Source organism: Bombus bifarius, unplaced genomic scaffold (assembly GCF_011952205.1).
Source record: "Bombus bifarius isolate JDL3187 unplaced genomic scaffold, Bbif_JDL3187 scf7180000007974, whole genome shotgun sequence".
Lineage (NCBI taxonomy): Eukaryota > Metazoa > Arthropoda > Insecta > Hymenoptera > Apidae > Bombus > Bombus bifarius.
Window position 1 is genome coordinate 973661 of NW_022884360.1, and position 19580 is coordinate 993240.

A 19580-nucleotide genomic window follows, 5' to 3' on the forward strand; every position below is an offset into this window, starting at 1 on the left:
TCAAAAGTTTTACTAACGATCCATTTGCAATACCTAACTATTTGTTAACTATTGTTATGTTATTATTGCATTTATAACTGTCTCTTGAATTGTATTTTATATATTTGTATATTTTATGTTTTTATGCAGTTATATATTATATAATTAATATAATATTGTATAATTGTTATATAATTAGGTATTTGTATGCGATCGATTGTTGTCGCGAAGATTGTATAGATTAATATTTAATAAGTGGAAGCTGGCACCTAAAAGTTTTTATATGAATCTGATATGATCATGAATTCTAATGAATATTGACTATCAAGAGATTAACCATTCATTAAAACCGTGTGGCTTTTCAGTTTGTTATGCAAGTACTTATAATAATACAACAAAACTAGTAAAACATTTAAAAAGAAAGAGGAAAATAAAAGAAAATAAAACAAAAAGAAACTAAAAAAGGAAGAAAGCGGTAAAAAAAAATAAAACGAAAAAAGACCTAACCGTGGAAAAAAAATAAAAGCGAACACTTCGAACGCGTTGGGAGAATTGTTATGTGCAAGTCTTGAATCGTGTTAGCGCGAAAAACCAAACATGTGCAAAACGCTTGCAGATAAAAACATTTGACTTATCCCGCCACCCACGTGTATCTGTTTACAGCTAGTGACTTCACACATTGGACGAATGGATACAAGCTAATATGGCGTCAAATTAACGTGTAAAATACGCTAAAAATTCTTGGTTTTATATACGTATAACTTTTAAACCAATTGATTTTTAAACTCAAAACTTATATTTTTGGATTCTATTTGTCGAATATTATCGGAATATATAAAAAAAGTCAATAATTGTTGGTTTCTCAAAGTAAATTTCAACCGACAACTCAATGTAGTGGCTACAAAAAGTATTTGAACATACCCTTATTTTTCAATAAAATATCTTTTTATCATATTTTACATTTTATTCCGATAGTATCAAATTTTTGTGGACGTAAATATGCTATTAAATGATGCAAAATTTAATATACCTGGATCTAATTAATATGTAAATGCAAAAATAAATACTTCTAGAGGTGTAGAAATGCTTTTTGTAGCTATTATAATTCAGATAAATATGGTGGAGGAATGTAAGGATATAATATGGATTCCGAACACCATAAAGTTCACATTGATGTAGGGTACAAAAGATCATAGTATATTATTTGATATTTTGAGATTTATTTAATATGGTAAACGTGGAACATAAATAAGACATTTAGAAAACTGAACTTGAAAAATTATATGGAAATTAAAATTTTTATATAATATACAATTGTGGTTTCAGCTGGAGAGATATAAGGTAGAAAGAATTAGTAAAGCTCAAGGTTCGAGCATAGTCAAATGGATGAAGTATCCGATGAGGAATCTTTCCGTAATGACAAATCTATGGAACATAGAAAATCTGATGTAAGAATAGGAATTTAAATCTATTTTGTTGTTTGTGAACATCAAAGCACTAATTCCATTGATTATAGCCGCATGAAGGAGTTTCTTCAAAAGATGTGACACAAAGCAGTGTCAGTATGAGCGAAGGAGAAGCAGATGGGGATTTAGAAGGTCTTGCAGGAAGGGTGGTTCAATTAGAAGAGTTGTTGCAAGGGAAAGAAGCCATAGTCGAAGCTTTAAATGCGGAAATTGATCACTTGAGAGCAGAGGCCTCATCTCCAAACTCTTCTCAAAGCCAGAGTAGTAGTATACACAGTAGAGATGTCTTGTCTTTGTATCATATAAAAGTATGTAAAATCTGTTCTTTTTTTTTTGTTGACATAGTATATATAGATAGTCATGTGTTATTTTCAATCAAATAGCTACAAGAGTTTGAAAAAGCAGTGAATCAAAGAGATAAGCTAATAGAAGATCTAATGTGGTCTCTGCAGCATGCTCTGTCTGTAAGAGATAATCTTGCTAGTCAATTGAACTCCATAAATGCTATGCAGATACCTTGTAAAGATAGTGATAAGAATAAGTGCTTGGAAGAAAAGGTAAGAAAATCATATTTTTTATGACCACAAAATAAAGAGATTTTTTATTAGAAAATTGATGGTTTCTAGATTGATACTTTAGAAAAGACTGTAAGCGATCAAAGGTCAATAATACAAAAATTAAATAGCCAGGTGACCCAAAATCAAGAATATGTACAGACACTGGAAATGGAGAAAGAAACTCGAACAGCTGAGATTAATGATTATAAGTTGCAAATTAATAATTTGAATGAACAAATCCGTCTAAATGCTGCTGACAAAAATTTAAACATCGCCGAGACTTTAGAGCAACAGAAACAGTATGAAGTGCGTGTAGATAAGATAAAACAAGATATGCAACATATATTAAAAAAATTTACAACTGAGATGAATATAAATACTACACGTCATCAACAGGAATTAAAAGAGCAAGCTACAAAGTATGAGAAAGAGGTAATGAATATCCAAAAAGAATATGAAGAACATCTAAAGCAATTGAAAGAAGAAAATAAGACTATGGCTGATCGCTTGAACAAGGAACTACCAGATCTGGAGACTCGACATGCCAAAGAACTCTCCATATTTCAAACGCAGTTGGCTCACTATAAGAAAACTGTGGAAACTCTGAAACTCGAGTTAATGAATCGTTCTGAATCCCAACAAACTGCCCAAGCTGAATTGAACGAACAAAAATCAAAGTTTAATGAGTTTAGAGTGCAGGCAGAAAAAGTTACATGCATTCAAAATCTAGATCATCAAAAGGAAAAAGAGATGTTACACGAACAGATTAAGTTGCATAAACTTCAATTGGAGGAAGTCACTTCAAAGTACATAGCAGCGACTGCGGTTCTGGAATCGAAGGAAAGCATTGAACGTTCCTTGGAACAAGCCTTAACAAATGCTGCTGTGTTGAAAGAAGAGAATGAAAGTCTAAAATTTAAACTCGATGATCTGTCGTCGAGATACTCGACAGCGCAATCGTTGATAGAAAATAGTCAGTCTCATGAAAGAACTTTAAGCAACAAAATCTATGATTTAGAGAAATCATTGTCCAGACTTAGTGGTATAAACGTGAGTACTCTAAGCGAACTGAACGAAACTACGTATCAGACTTTTGACGAAGTGGCGATTCAATATCAGTTGACAAAACAAAAGCTTGAGGAAAAAGCAGAATTCGAGAAACTTTTAATTTGTAAGATTGAGGGTCTTGAAGAGGATGTTCGTAAGTCAAAAGAAGAGTTGGAACAAGCAAATCTTACAAAGAAATCATATGAGAAACAGCTTAAGGATATGAAGAATGTATGCGACAAATACAAATCTGAGCTGAGTTCCTTGAAGAAGAACAGTTTGGATGGCCAGAGTACCCTGCCATTAGCAGAAGAAAGCAAATCATCTAGTCAGAGTATGAAAGATACCATCAGTGATCTGCTGCACAAAACTGAAGAGAATCAGCAGGAAATCAAGAAGCTTAAGATGACCCTTGAGCTGAAAGAGACAGAACTTGCAGAATCCATAAAAAAAATGTATGATCTGGCAGACATGTTGAAGAAATCTGAGGAAGAGCGTGAACAGTTGAAGACTGGACTAGCCACAGCATGGGCACAGTGTGCAGAGGTAGAGGAAAAATTGAATCAGACGTTAGCTTTAAGCGATAGTAAACTTGATGTTTCATTGTCATCCAGTTATAACAGTGCCTTAATGAAACAATTTAAGCTGGATAGGATTGTTAATAATTCTGTAGATACAACACACGATAAAAGCATCGATATAAATAGAACTCTTGATGAGAAAACCGAAGATCCTAATATTAGTAACAAAACAGCATCGCTACAAGAAAAATTAATGCTTGTACTGGAAGAAAATAAACGGTTGCTGAAAGAAGTAGAACGTTTAATGAGTCAACAGGCAGACTATGAAGAAATAAAAAACAAAATGGATCACTACATTAATCTTTCAGAAAACCTTACCATAGAAAAGGAACATAAGAATGAAGAAAATAAAGCTTTGAAGAAGAAGTTAGAGAATATGCATTCACTACAAGATTCTGTAAATCAATTAACATTAGAGAAGGAGACTTTACGTAAAGAAATTGAAGCACTGATTCATGTTCATGACGAGCAGATAAACGCTATAAAAACCGAAACTACATCTGAAATTAGAAAAGTACAATCATTAATGTTGAGCGCAAAAGGAAGCACAACAGAGTTAAACGATCTCAAAACCGAACTGGAAATGCGACACGCGAAGGAAATGGAAGAACTGCGTATGTATTTCGAACAAAAATGTTTGCTGATGGAAAAACAATATTCCGAGGAAATATTTAGTCAGCAGTCAAAAAAGATGTCAGACAATGATAGTGAAATTGCTGACATAACTGAAGGCTTATATTTCGGAGGTGCTGGCGATTGTTTGAACGTTTCGAATATCTCTGAGCATAGTTCAAGACTTGGTTCTCCAATAAAGGATGAGCAATCTAAGCATACCAGCCAAAATTTTAATAGTTATAAGTCTGAATTAGAGTATGAAATAAATATCAAAACTTTGCAACAAGAATTGCAAAACAGAATAATAGAGTTGCAGGAAGCGAAATTGCAATGTGAGAAATCTTTAGAAGAACAGAAAAATATGTATGAAAGACAACTATACGATAACAAGGACAAAGAAAGACGCGAGTTATTGAAAAATATGGCAAATCAGGTAAGCAAGATAACTTGATCGTTTTATGAACTTCTTATTTGTGTATTTAATGCATTTCATTTATCTTACTTTTTGTGTTAAATGTTGAATATCTTTTTGTGCATTATAATCGCTTCTTCTTCTTCTTCAAGAATATGTGTTACATGCTAATAAAAATTGATTTCTTTCATTCACTTTGCTATGTACATTAGATTGCACTTTTTAAATTTGGTATGTCTTACTTTAATCTTTCAATAGTATGTTTTTTATGTTATTCCTTTCTATAATTCTATTTATTTTCGATGAAACGCATGATTCTTTAATTTATTTAAATGAAACCTGTATTTTTTTAATAATTTTGTTCTTATCAAAAAACCATTGTTTTGTTCTGAAAGCATTTTTAGAATAGTTTCCGATTAATAAAGGTCACAGATTATAAATTGTAAAGCAAAGTCGTTAGCTCGAACTGAGTACAATTATAATGTATTATTTCTCTCGTAACTAACATGCTATTGTGTGACCACATATGTATGCATGCAGCATTGTCAAACAGAATGGGATGCGGGTGCGTTGGAAAATGGTGAATTAACGCAACTACAAGCGGCCTACAACCATCAATTGGAAGAACAGATCGCATTAGCTAAGTTGGATATTGTCAATGCGCTCCAAGAACAAATTCAGGTAGCTTTAGATTTAGCCACACCAATTTACATGCTAATATCCTGCAAAAAATTGATTCGAACACATCCAAGACAAATTTAGTTTCCTACTGATATATTCACTTTCAATTTATCACTTTCATGTCATTGTAATTTAATCAATAGGCACTTTTAACGGTCGAGTCGGATGTAGAAGATAATTGGCCAGCAGAATTGTTGGAATTACGAGACAAGCTGACTGGTAATGCAAAGAGGGAGATGCAACTACTTAAAGAAACCCATACTGAGGAAATGCAACGTTTAAAAGAAGAGCATTCTCGAACTGTAGCTAGAATGATCGATCGTCATCAGGAAGAACTTAATAAAATTAAATCAGAATGTGTTCAGAATTATGGTGAAAAAGGAGATCTTGATAAAGGCGTAGTAACAGATAATCAAATTCTTGAAGAAAGGTATTTACATTTCGAGAAAATTAAAAATCGTTATTATCTTTTATTTATAAACATTTTGTGTTAAACAGGAATACCTTAAGTAAAACGTGTGTAACTCTTAAAACGTTGATTGAAGAACTGATAAAGTACTTTAGTATTTGTGAAGAGGAAGTTAATAATACTTTTATTACCAAAGTTGTTAAGAGTCAATTATCTGATAGCGTCATTAATGAAAAAGCCATGCAAATTGATAAAACTGATGGATTGAAATTCAACGAATCAAGAGAGAACCAAGAGACTAGCTTATTGAACTCTTCCAAAATGAAGATACAAAGGATCCATTTTGCTCCAAAAACTACCGAGATAGTTTCTATAATAAATAGCAATGCTGAAACTTTACCAACTATTCTGGAAGAAGATGAGTGCATAACAGAAAAATTAAAGCAAGAATTGAACAACTGCGTACGTCGCTTGAAATCTGAAAGCGCTGAAATTCTTAGCACTTCTTTATCCACAAGAGAACGGAGACATAGCTCGCCTTTGAAAGATACTCTTTGGTTAAATAAAATGAATGAAGAACTGAATTTGAAACTTCATCATGCTGAAGCTCTAGTCATCGGCTATCAAGAAGAGATCAGTCATCTGAAAATGACTATTTTAGATCTTCAAAGGAAGCTAATTAATGCAGAGAATAAAAAAGAAACAATCACAGAAGGTTATGGGGAAAATTATGACTTAGGTACTGACATTACTTTGCAAGATTTCTCACAATTGCAAGAAAAAGGTATGAATTCTTTTGAGGTATGAACATTGAACTTTTCAATGAATGTCTTTTGAAATTATGTTTTATTTTTCAGTGAGACATGTATTATCAAATGGAGGAGGAGATTGCACAGAATTGTTGCAATTGATAGATGAACAATCTAGACTGACTGAAAAATTGATGGAAGAGGCAAAAAGGGAAAAGGAAGATTTGCAGCAACAGGTAAACTGCAACTTCTTCTTATAAAGGATGCACCGATTGCATGTATTTTCATTATATAGAGTTGGTATGCTACATACAAAACAGTTGTGGTGTATTGCATATTGAAGACGAGTTTTGTATTTGGTAGTCCATTATTTTATCTGTATCTACGAGCTTAGTTGTTCATACATTGCACAAGACATTCTTTTTTTGTTTTTGAACTCATAATGAACAGTCTCATTATCCATGCATCAATATTTAACTTTTAATAGATTCGATTATCATTTGACAAGTATTTCAATCGATAGATGATCTCGTGTTCAGAAATCGATAGAAAAAAATTTACGATAAAAACGTATGAAATAAAAGAGAAAGAAAAGAAAGAAAAAAGATAAACGACCGGTAAAAATGTATAGCTCCGTGATGCAGCTTTTTAGAAAGATTGATTGGCGTTCTGTTATCTTGCCAGCAGGTGCCTTTAGAACCTACTCCTACCCCATACATTCACAGGGTTTGCCGCCGAAAGGTAAATTATAGAATTACTAATACTATTATAAAAAGCTGTTCCGTAAGTTAACTTTAACCGCAAACCGAGCAATATTTAACAATAAATTGACAAGAACGCTATGGACTCTCTCAATTCTGATGAAATGGTTTATCATAAGAATCTACTAAATTTCATGCCATCATTAAAAATAATAATTTCCTAATGATTAATCAAGGCATGTGTTACATTAAAAGTATATTTATTGCTATTAATCTCTTATATGCATGCTATTAATATTGTGAATTAACTCTTCCTTATCCTCCCTGGTTGCATTAATTTAATAACAAAGAATACGTTTGAAGAAAGTTGATGAGCATTTTTCATGAGTATTTCAGAACACTTTATTTTTGTTGCTATTTATTTTGCATAAAGGCATTTGTTTTTAGTTTTATTTTTGATTGTGATTGATTAAATGTGTGTTGATATAAATAATATTAAAGTTTATAACTCATGTAGCTGCTGAAGTGTACATTTTATTGATTATTTTTATTCAAGTTTTCTACTTTCTGCTTTTTAAGTGTTCGATTTTATTGATATTAACTGAAAGAAAATATGTGTAGATTGAGGCAGCAGATAAGCAATTAAAAGCAACTCGCAGATTTCTGGATGAGCAAGCAAGCGAAAGAGAAGCTGAGAGAGATGAAGCAGCGAAACAAGTATATGTTCTGCAGGAACAGCTTAAAGAACGTGAACGAGAAAAGGAACGAGATCAACGCATAACATCTGAGGTGAGTCCTTAGGCATTACATTCATACTATTTAACAATACAATAATTTGATATAAACAATTTACGATTCTAATTGAAATATTCATTCGCACCCAAAACATCTGCTTTTTTGGATACTTTACATGGTGCGGACTAAATAATACATTTTAATCAAGTTCAGAAATTTCTTAAAATGATTATTTCTATTTGTCTTGGATTGGGATTTTTTAATGATCTTTACTGATCTCATATAAATTGATCAAACTAATAGATAACTTTTGGGATATCATAATTGAGTTCATTTTTTATGGTCAGCTATATTGTCAGCTATATTATTAGTAATTAGGCAGCTTATAACACGCATTATCACTAACCTATTAACACGAGTTTTCCTGCACTCTGGTTTTGGTTTCTGTTTGTCGCACAAAGCAGTCTACACTATCACCCGAAGCAACGTCAAACGTCCCTGTGCTTCAAGCATCTGACATCGGTGCAGTTGTGAGTGGTCATTTACTTATGAGAATTAATACATTTAATAATATTTCAGATCCAGGCTCTACTAAGTACAAAGTATACATTTCATTTTAATAAAAATTAAGATGATATGCATGTATCTTTTATTTTGTCACTTTGACAATTATTTTTTGTGTGCTTTACATATTGGTGATGCTTTCCAGCATTTAATTTATGGTTGTGGTAATGGAATAAACTTAGCAATTGCGAAGTTTCATTAAAAAGTCGAATACAATGTAGGTGGAGGTTCTAGAGTCTCAGATGAGAGAGATGTCCTCTCTTATGTCTGACACAGAGGCCAGAAAATCTGAAACCGAGAGTGAACTGAAAGCAGCTATCGACAAGATTTGGGTACTTAGAGAAATCATCACAGACTTGGAACAACAACTACAGATCAAAACCGAGAAGGAAGAATCTCTTCAATTACAAATCAATCAATTAGAAACTGTGATTGCTGCGCAGACTAAGAACCAGCATGAGTTGGTCCAAGAACTGGATGCTGTTAAGATGGGTAGTGAAAGCAAGCAACTAAATGAACATATTATTCACTTACAGGTAAATTTTAATGAAATACTTAACTTTGTTAGAACATACATTTTTAAAAATACGATTTTGTAGGAGGAATTAAGAAAACACAAGTTAAGTTCTGAACAATTCAACGTGAATTCTGCGGCATTGAAGCAAATGAAAACAGAACTTCGCGATATGCAGAATCATTTAACTAAAAGAATTAGAGAACTGGAATCTGCGCACATGTGTAGTTCCAATTTGAGTTTGAGTCAACCAAGCGAAGATGTCTCTATTAGAGAGCAAATAGATGCCTCGCGGTGCCCTACTCCCGATGATCCTACTGCACCTCCAATGTTACCTCTCGACCAGTTACTTAAACTTAAGGAGAAAATGTTGAAACATGCCAGAGCTGAAGAAGTAGCACTAAAAAGAATCAAAGATTTAGAATTGCAAGTTACTGCTTTCAAAAACCAGAACGAGGAATTGCAAGCAGAGCAGGAAATTCTTCAGCAAACCACTTCTGAGCAATTGTTTCAAATAGAAGCAATGCGTGGTAGATTGGAGCAACACAAGCAAAGCGCTCCATTTGCCCAGAGACAGGCTACATCACGCTTAGAACTACAACTTCATGAAGCTAATGCCAAGTTTCAATCTTTAGAACGAACCATTGCTGACAAAGATTTAGAATTACAGGACATGAAGAATCAATTGGATAGAATTAATCAATTATTGCAAGAGAAGGAAGCAGAGATTGCAAATGTGGTGCAAGTAGAAAGTGCTACTATTCAGAAGTTGAAAGAGCACGTAGAAATTATTGAAGAGGAGAAAAAGATTCTTCAGACGAAAGTTGGTGTTCAAGAGCATGCACAGTTAGAATTACCGAGACTAATAGACAGTATGTTAGCAGACAAGAACGAGGAGATAGATCACTTGAAGGAACAATTATCCAAAAAAGAAAAGCAACTTGAGATATATTCTTCACTGAATCTGGACGAAACACAATTAAGAGAGTTGGTACTACAGACAGAGGCAAAGAATAGTGCACGTACATTGAGCGATATTCTATCAATTCACTCAGAATGCGAAGAGACTACGGAAGCCATCAGAGGAGCCAACACGACACAAAACTTACCTAACGTATCTGCTTTCAAAGTTCCTACTTCACCTGTTCCAAAAAGTATAGATAATTCAACTGTACCTTTAATGGACAGCACTAAGATAATTCAGGTTCCTCTTCTAGACCTTGGTTCTCAAAGTCTATCAGCAAATTCCAGTCAACAATCTAGAATCTTAGACTTGCTGCACAGTGGCCAGGAGTCGAAATCTTCCACGTCGGAAAACAATAATTCTAACGACAGAACTGACCATGCTACACAGTCAACAAAACAGTGTACTCAAACGCAAGAATTACCACTAAGAGAACGTGCTGATGAGAGAAGTGACGACAGTAGTAGTAATAGATCTTATGTTCCTTCAATGAAATACACTCAGACGTCCATCAATGAGACATTGAAAGAGGTGGAGAACTTGGAAATTCAATTACAGGCAGTAAGAGAGGAATTAGATATGAAATCAGCAATTTTGACTAAAAGAGAAGATGATTTAATAGCTCTGCAGAAACTTTACGACGAGTTGCAAATGGAATTTAAAAATGTTGTGGAGACACTATCCAGAGATAAGTGTTTCTATCAGAATCAATATGAATTGTCACGAGTATCAGAGAATAAAATAAAAAAAGATCTTCAGGAAATAGAAAATATTTTAAAACTGAGTAATGAAGAAATGCAAGACCACAAAAATAAGATACAAATGAACGAAAAAATTATAATAGAATTGAATTTAGAGAATAATAAGTTAAAAAAGGATATCGAAGAGAAGGAACAAGAATTAGGACAGACACGGGAATATACTATTCTCCTCCAGGAACAGGCAAAGGAGTTACAGAAATTTAGAGATGCAATTCTCGAAAAAGATATTACTATCGAAACTATCCAAACCCGCAATATTGAGATCGAAAATGAAAATAAACAGTTGTACGAATTCAAAACAAAGTACCAATCTACCAAACAAGAATTATTAGAATGTCAGAATGAAATTCAAAGACTGACCGAAGGTCTAAACAACAGGGATCAGGTCATTAGAAGATTGGAAGAAATGGCCAGACGCACCAGCTTCTCAGGAACATCCTCACCTTCTAACGAAAAGGATCAAGAAATCCATCATCTGCAGGAATACCTAAAAGAAAAAGATAAAGTGATTAGACAAATGAGTGACGATAGCAAAAGTCTGCACAAGGCTTTGGAAGCTATACAGAATAAGATGAAGGAATCTGGAAATGTTGTGGAATTGAGAAAGAAGTTGAAGGATGAAAGAAAGATAAATGCTGAACTGAGGAATATGGTGGATAATCTAAACAAAGATCTGTCTGACCTAAAGTTACCTGCACGTAAGTATTTCTTTATATAAATTAAAAATATAGTTTTATTACAATAATTATTTATTGTATAAATTTGCAGAACGATTGCAAGATGATATCGACATCGAAGACATGGTGCAAAGAGAGTTAAATTTATCGGCACACTTAGATAGAAAGATTATGAACGCCATAGAAAACGATGACGAGGATAAGAAAAAGACAGAAAGACAAACTCCTTATCAGGATTTCCAAGAAGCAAAATATATAGAACTAAAATTAAAACTGAGTCAAGCTAATAAAATCAATGAAGAATTGAAGAAGCTGAAAGATGATTTGGAGATAGAAACAGAAATGCTCAAGTGCCAGATAACAGAATACGAAGGTCGAATTTTCCAACTAAAGTCAGATTTAACAGAGAAATCAAAGAAAATAGCGAAACTAGATGAAGAATTATCTTCAGAGAAGAATTTGATGAGAAAATTAAAGATTCAGATTGAAAAGGAGCATAGGGCAATGCAAGTTGGTTGTTCAGAATTAATAGAGACCCTCCAGAGTAAGTTGAAGAATTCTTTAGACAATGAGGTGAAGCTTAAAAATGAATTGTCCTTGCTACAAGATGAGCATAAGAATTTAGAGATTCAACTGAGTTTGATGAAAGACCATGTACAATCCCAGAAAGTCGATGACTTATCAAAATTAACAGATTTAGAAGCTGAGAGGAAGAAATATCTGTCATTAATGGAAAGCTTTGAAAAAGAAGGAAGGGAAAACACAGAGCTGAAGGACACTTTGAGGAAATTACAGATGGAGAAGAATCATTTTGAGAAGCAATTAGAAGTGGAAGTGGAGAAAAATGAGAACTTAACAAGTAATCTGGTTTTGATAAAAGGAACTAATGATCACTTGCAAACTGATCTCAGGCGTACCAAAGAAGAACTAAAAGCGAAACAAGAAGAAGGCGAATGGTTACAGAAGAGAATTAAAACCATGTCTGATGCGGAGACTAAGAGACAAGAACAAAAGATCAGTGAACATAGTGAGCTCAAGGCTTTGAGGAGAGAAATCAATAATGCTAGAGATGTGATAGTTAGTATAAGAATATATTAATTTATAACGACTAGTTTTTGTGATTTTTTTTCACGTGATTAATTTTTCGATAGATGGATTTGGAGGCTGACATGAAACAGTCAAAGAGAGAATTAACGGAATCTCTAGAACGGGAGATGAAGCTAGCTGAGACTTTTAAAGAAAGGGAAACTGATCTACTTAAAAAGTTATCGGCCGTCAAAGATGAGGAGAAGAACTCTAGGGATATGATTGCTGAGTTACAACAAGAAGTAAAAGCATGTACAAGGAGAGAATTGGAGCTCACAAAGGAACTGAAGAGCAGATTTACAAACGAGAATATGCCTACAAAATTCATGCAAAAGATAAATGTAATGAACTTAATATTTTCTAACTTTTAGTAATAAACTCCTAGTTACCTTATGAATTGTTGTATCTTATGACTGATATTATGGTTTATAGGATCTCAGTGAAGTTAATGAAAAATACATGACAGAAAAGACTGTACTTCAAGAGAAGTTGATAAAATCAAGGGAAGAGAAGGAACAATTGAACCAACGAATTAAATTACTCGAAGATCAAATCAAACGAAATAAGGGACCTCAAGTTTCAAATGCTAAAATCCCAGAAATAGAAAAGGTAATTTCTATCTTTTTTTCATATATTCATTTTGTGCTCAATGATACGATAATATTCTTTTTTACAGTTGCAACATTTTTATGGAAAGTTTCTGCGAGCGGAAAGCAGACGCAAGGCTCTAACATATCAGAAACGATATTTGTTAATTGTAATTGGTAGCTATCAATTGTCTGAAGAAAATACTCTATGTGTACTCGCCCAATTGACCAGAGACCAACGATCCTACGCTGTGGTAGGCCGTAACAAGAAATCGCCAAAAGTTCGATTTAGGAGTGCGGTGCTTGTTTTGATTAGTATCCATAGAATGAAGTGGTTAATCGTGAGATGGAATATTGGCAGACGAATTGGTGTGAAAACTCTATTATGGAACATGGATCAGTCTTTTCTACCAATTCAAAAAGCCGCCATAAATCATTCGCCTCCTGTTCGAGATAAGACTACCGCAAAGTAAGTGAAGAATTATTAGAAAATGAACATTTTAACTATCTGAAATTCGATTTTTAGTGGAGATGGTGGTTTTGACACGTTTGAACAGTATTGCCAACGACTGAAGAATGTTCAGCAGAGATTGGGTTTAGCAGAGGCTGGGAATCTTCAGATTATTCCAGAATAGTATTACGTTTTGTACCTAAGTTCTGTAAGTATCGTAAACAGTGATTTAACTATCACGTCACTGTTTTCTGAATGCGGTCATTATTGTGTGATCCGCATGGGATTGCTGTTTTCGATTGTTTCGCCAATCGAAAACGTTCGAAACTGGGCATTTTTATCGGAAAACATGTTGTTGCAAAAATTTGAGCTTCTTTCAGCTGTATTTTTTCTACAAATTGTATATAAAATTGTAGCATAGAAAATACGATATGTCGAACACGTGTTAAATTTCCACACCAATTATTAGAGGATGATGTATTATGCGTGCTATAATTTTAATATTATCTGTACCCGTAATATTTTTAAATAATTGAACAAAATGACGTCATACTAGTGCTTATATATTGTGTTTTACCAAAGTTACTGATAGAAATATTGCTCTTAAGCATACTGTTATTATAAGGATACAAACCTGTGCCTTGTACATTGTAATAAGTGTTCTATTATTTATTTGTTGATGATCTGTACGTTTTTATATTGTGAATAAAAAATAAAATACCTTTTTATCAGATCGTGATTCGTTGATAGGAATAGATTAATGAACCATCCGTTTATAGTAGTTTACGATATAAGTATGTATTTTAACAAAAGAAAGTATCTATAATTTCATTTTACATTTCAGTGCCTCGTATATCTTTTTTGGATAAATATTATTTTGTACAGCTTTGCGATGCTAGTCTCGACCTGTGGAATTTTTTGGTGAGTAGATAAGTGATTTTAACAGCACTTTAAGTATGATCGTTCTTATACGAGGATTCTGGTCCATTGTAAATTTAACGAGAACTAATTTTACGTTAACGAGGAAATGATACTAATTAACAATGGCAAAGACGGTGAATTACATAGGATTCTATAATTTCCTCAAGAACATTGAAAACACTAAACACAATTTCTGCTTGACAAAAGTTATTTACATATGTACAGTGAGATGTGTGATAAAATATATGGCGATCATCTAGCTTTATATGTATATATATGTATATTTAAAGCTACAATCGATTTTGTAAGACGTAATCTAAGAATGTAAGGCTTCCTTTTTCTTATTCGTTCGAAGACATAGTATCTAAACAGTGCAAATTTTACTATCATTTTTTTCATATTTTATACTTTGATATTTCCGTAATAAAGCATCGATTTCTTAACGATAAAAGAAATTCGATGGGCGTACGTTGCAATTCGTTTTCATAAATTTTTAATACTTTCGTCATAAAATATTCAAACGTTAGTACTTATTACTTATTCGTATGAAGATTCAAATACACATTGCGTTGCGTCTCGCTTCCGGTTTAAGTATAAGGAGCTTGTAGAATGTTCGATTTTCAGTTACTGATTGATTTTCATTTTTTTGATCTCTCGCTAGAACGTCAACACGTTGATTGCCACGCGAATTTTACATATTTTATCCGAAATGTACTACACCACAACATTAGTTTTTACAAAATATTACATTGTATTTGTGCACTTTATTCAGATAATTAGAGTGCGGATTTTTATGCATCTATAGAAAATTTGAAAGTGGAAAATTGTGCAGAATATACATGATATGAAAAAATATATGAAATATCCAAAGTATAATGCAGGGGTAAAGCAACTTTTTACCGAATCTGTATTTTATTTATTGTTGTAATTATATTCATATTTATATTCGTATTTATTATTGTAATTATATTCATATATGAATCTTTTATATGACTTTAAAAATATGAATTTGTGTTAAATTCCGGATTTTACTGATAATATTATCTGTTATTTACGTTGTTGAAAATCTTTTCCATGAAATTTATATTATTTTAAGCATCCTAAAATATTTAGTAAAACGTGTGTCACCACCGTGGCAATCAATGTGTTAAACAAACTATAGCCTTTGATAAAAAATTTTTATCTGGAAATTTTAGAACCGATCTTTTAATTATCCGCGCTTATGATTGGTACACGCATCCTTGAAGTTAGTTGCATTGAATGGTCCGAAATAATCGTCGTGAAGTTGTCTGATGATCGTCTCAATCGGGCACAATTTTGAATCTCGCCGCGTTTTTTCCACTTCATTGCGCTCGATGTAACTGACACTGTAAAAATTTGCATTTCTACAGAACGGAATTTTTTGGGTGAAATCTTTTCCATTGATCACCACCCGGAAGTAGAAATCACTGGCTACGTGGTTTTCGTTCTTCGGATTTATCCGATAGACCTCGATTACGAAGCGGGAAGCATAATGTGGCATAGTCAACTTGTCAGAAAAGATTCCAAGAGCGGTTGCGAGGTATTCCAGTGTTTTATCATGGCCAGAGTATAAAACTATTTTAGGTTTGGCCTCGGAGATAATTCGTAGCATGTAGGAAACGATATTTCGAAGTAGTCCATAAGCTCTTAGCAATCCATATTTTCTACGGCTACTGCTCTTTGCCACTTGTTTAGACTCCCATTCTGTATAAGTGAACAAACCTGTTACGTGTTCAGTCTTCACACAAACCCTCTGAGTGTTAAAATCTATGCAGGGCAAGGAAGCACCATGGCAGATGTATGTTAACAATGCATCCTTCAAAGTATTTGGATCTGTCATTTGGGCTTGATCAGGGATCTCGAAGACTGCATTGGAAGCCTGTCGTATAAGCTCAGCCACCGCTGGATGAGATTTCAAATGATCAGACATTTCCTGTAACAAGAAACATTGTGTTAAGAAGACTCAATGTTAACTTCATAATAGAGGCTAAAATTTAATTACTTTTAGGTGTTGTTTGAAGAATTTTTCAGCGGCGGGACACGCACAGTCTGTGTTACAAAAAGCATAGCTTTGACTTTCTTGCATGGTTATTTTGGCTAGATTTTGGAAACCATCTGTCTCTAGTAGGGCATAGAGTAAAGCAACTGCACTTTGGACTGTTCTTCGATACCTAGTGCTATACACAACAATGTCTTTGCTGGATATAGAACCATTTCCCAGATTCAATTTGTGATAATAAGCATTTCTAAGTACGATTCCAGTTTTTAACAATTGTCCAATGCCAAGTGTAGTCAATTGACCAATTCTGCAATCTTTAGAGTTGCTGGGCAGCATAGGAAAACCATGGAATGGACCTAAGAATTGTGCCCAAGCAGTTCTGGAGTAGCTGGAGACATTTTGCAAGAAGTTCACATAGTTCTGGTATAAACTTTCTAATTCAGGTATGGAATTAAAATCTCCACCGCAATTTACTATGCTTATATTTCTAATGTGCGCCAAAGGACCCCTGTCTCCATGCCGAACAAATACTAAAATCCCTCCCAATGTCAAATTCCCATCCAATTTTCCTAAATATGGAAAAACCACATGATTCTTCCATTGGCTTATTAATTAATGATTACTTAATAATTGTAAAATATTTTGTTTGCTATACCTTCTGTTTCTGCTGTGATATCACTTGGAGGATTACAAAATTGAAATATCTTTTTGGTTCTCATATCAGTTTTCAAATTCCTGGGAAATTCCCTGATGGAAATGTCATTGTCTAGAACTCTGGCTTGCACCGAGCTCTTTTCATCTATTCCAATGTACTTGTACATACCTATATAATTCAACAAAACAGTTTTATTTTAAACAATTGCATTATCTTGGAATCCATATACATGAATATTTATATAAACGATAGGATGGCATTCAATCCGCTTGCTATAAAAAGAAGTAACAAGAAAGAGATCAGATGGCAAAGGGTTCTTTAACCGTGTTTACGTATACGGCTCACAATAGGCCAACGAAGCCGATAATGTGAAATCGCGTATGTGCTAGTTAATCGCATTATTACGTGTGTTTATTTACGAACGCTCACGCTACGATAAAATAATGCATTGTTATCAACGTGCTTTTCAAAGAAGCATTACTTATTATATATTTAAAAGAAACAAATACAATAATAAATAAAAATGAAACCTTCTTACAAAAATAAATATCGAATGCATGGAACAATTAGGATATATGCTGAAAACAGAAAGAAAAAAGATAGAAGTCGAGGAAAAACATGTCAGGTTTCTTTAGTTACCAGCAACGAGGAGAAAGATCCACACGCTGAGAATGACATAGCAATAGAACGCTCGATGCTGGTAAGAAAGTCGGACCATTTCCGCCAACATCCTGCGGCCGATCCTGGACCCAGCCAGGACGTTCCTGAATCTCACGACCTCGACGTCGAGGACGTAGCTGACGGTAACACCAAATCGAACAACCAGAGTAAATCCGGTTCAACGACACTTCTCCAAGCTGCATCCTCTCTTCTCAACGATCCTGCTGCATAATTCTACCCTGATAGCTTTTGGAGAACTCAAAGGGATGAAAATCCCGTGAACTACGTCGTCAAGCGAATTTCTCACGTCCCTCCTCGACACTGGCTCCAACCAGAATACTTCGGTGAATGCAGATGCTGACCTACTCTCTGACATTATCCTTAAACTAATTTTATTTTACTATTAATTATTTGTTTATTTTCGTGATTTATCGCCGTTGAAGGTGTTGAGCTTTTATATTAAATTAATTATCGTTCCTCGTTTACGATTAGTTAACGGACTGCATGTAGATGTAATATTGACGGTTCTCGTTGAATTTGTTTACGTTTATAATATCATTTTACTATTTCACAGGTTTGTACATTTAGTAAGAACTTCCTAACAGATGTGGAAAGTATATCGAGTACCTCCGTACTCACGTTAAATCGCAGCAGGTTAGTATCGAGCGCAGGCGCCTTTCTTTTTCCTCGCAAATCTCTTTACACTTTAATTTTATATACTTTCAGGCTCGTTATCTGCATTGTTTGGACGATTCGATTACGAAAAAAAAAGTTGAAAGAGTCGATGAACGACCCCTTTCCCAGAAGCTCCTTTATCACGAAAATAATTCAAGGAAAATATCTCTTTCGCGCGGAACATTTACCCTTCTTCGATTATTATCACCAAATTTTCATACATATTTACAAATTTGCGTTTTTACAATGATAATAACAATATCGAATTATCATACGTCAAGCGTGGATCAACGAGTTTCGATGACATTTCATGACAACAATCTTCACTTTTTACATCTGAGTCATTTTACTTCAAGAATTAAAGTTTAAAGAGATCACTCACAACGAAGATCGAGCGAAGCTACAACCTTACTAAAACATTTTTATGCGACTACGACAGGTAAGCCGCGCTCCTTGCGACAGTAGGTTATCGAAGCGCGCTTGCGCGCAATGTGTGCGGCTCGATTGGCCTGGTCTCTGTTTTAAATCCATTTCGATCCGCGGTCGAGAGAGCTGCAAAGAGGTTTGCTTCAACGATGGGAATGCGCGATATTCAACGGTTCATCAAACTGGACTCAGAAAAATATAAAAATCTATGCTAGAAGAAAGAACAAATAACTAACAATTTCACGTACAGTACTTGAAATCTCTTTTTGTCTCTATACTTTAACTTCTTTTCTTAATTTAATTATTCAATATATTTAATTATATTATTTGTATAAATATTATAGTTAGAGGAGAAAAGACACGTAAAAAAAGTTTTTGATATGACGGTCAACATTTGAATTTGATATTTAGAAAATTAAATTTTAATTAAATATCATTAATTACTTTTAACGTTCATTCTAATGTTATACAAATATATTGCAAGAACAAAGTAATTATTTTAGTATATAGTGTTTGTATGAGCATTCGTTAGGTAAATCTTTGTCAAACGCAGATTCTCGGTTAAAAGAGTGAAAATAGGTGAGCTGGGAGCGCAGGCGCTGGTGTATCTATTTCCGATTTCAGGTGTACGTCTGAATCTTGTCTTGCTTATCCTGCAAACATTTTATTGATGCTTTCAAATTAATT

General features: G+C 33.7%; 2 protein-coding genes across 3 annotated transcripts; one reads left to right on the forward strand and one right to left on the reverse strand.

The window, feature by feature from the left end:
• The first annotated feature begins 571 nt into the window (after nt 1-571).
• Nucleotides 572-14728, forward strand: LOC117217050 (A-kinase anchor protein 9-like). 2 transcript variants are annotated; one of them, XM_033464346.1, is made up of 19 exons: nt 572-886; nt 1306-1427; nt 1496-1753; nt 1829-2002; nt 2072-4678; nt 5198-5338; nt 5482-5768; nt 5837-6531; nt 6605-6732; nt 7181-7237; nt 7819-7986; nt 8394-8462; nt 8718-9032; nt 9096-11433; nt 11504-12489; nt 12564-12839; nt 12931-13107; nt 13175-13554; nt 13612-14728. In XM_033464346.1, the coding sequence occupies exons 2-19, from the start codon at nt 1362-1364 to the stop codon at nt 13718-13720; spliced, it is 9231 nt and encodes a 3076-aa protein (XP_033320237.1). In that variant the 5' UTR covers nt 572-886; nt 1306-1361; the 3' UTR covers nt 13721-14728. The 2 variants fall into 2 exon arrangements, with proteins under 2 accessions (XP_033320237.1, XP_033320238.1); XM_033464347.1 differs by lacking the exon at nt 7181-7237 and having other exon boundaries at nt 573-886.
• A 723-nt stretch (nt 14729-15451) lies between these two features.
• LOC117217053 (2-phosphoxylose phosphatase 1) lies at nt 15452-19128 on the reverse strand. Its single transcript, XM_033464351.1, has 4 exons — nt 17772-19128; nt 17133-17300; nt 16481-17046; nt 15452-16411 (listed from the first exon to the last, which is right to left on the reverse strand). The coding sequence occupies exons 1-4, from the start codon at nt 17860-17862 to the stop codon at nt 15668-15670; spliced, it is 1569 nt and encodes a 522-aa protein (XP_033320242.1). The 5' UTR covers nt 17863-19128; the 3' UTR covers nt 15452-15667.
• Between the last annotated feature and the right edge of the window lie 452 nt (nt 19129-19580).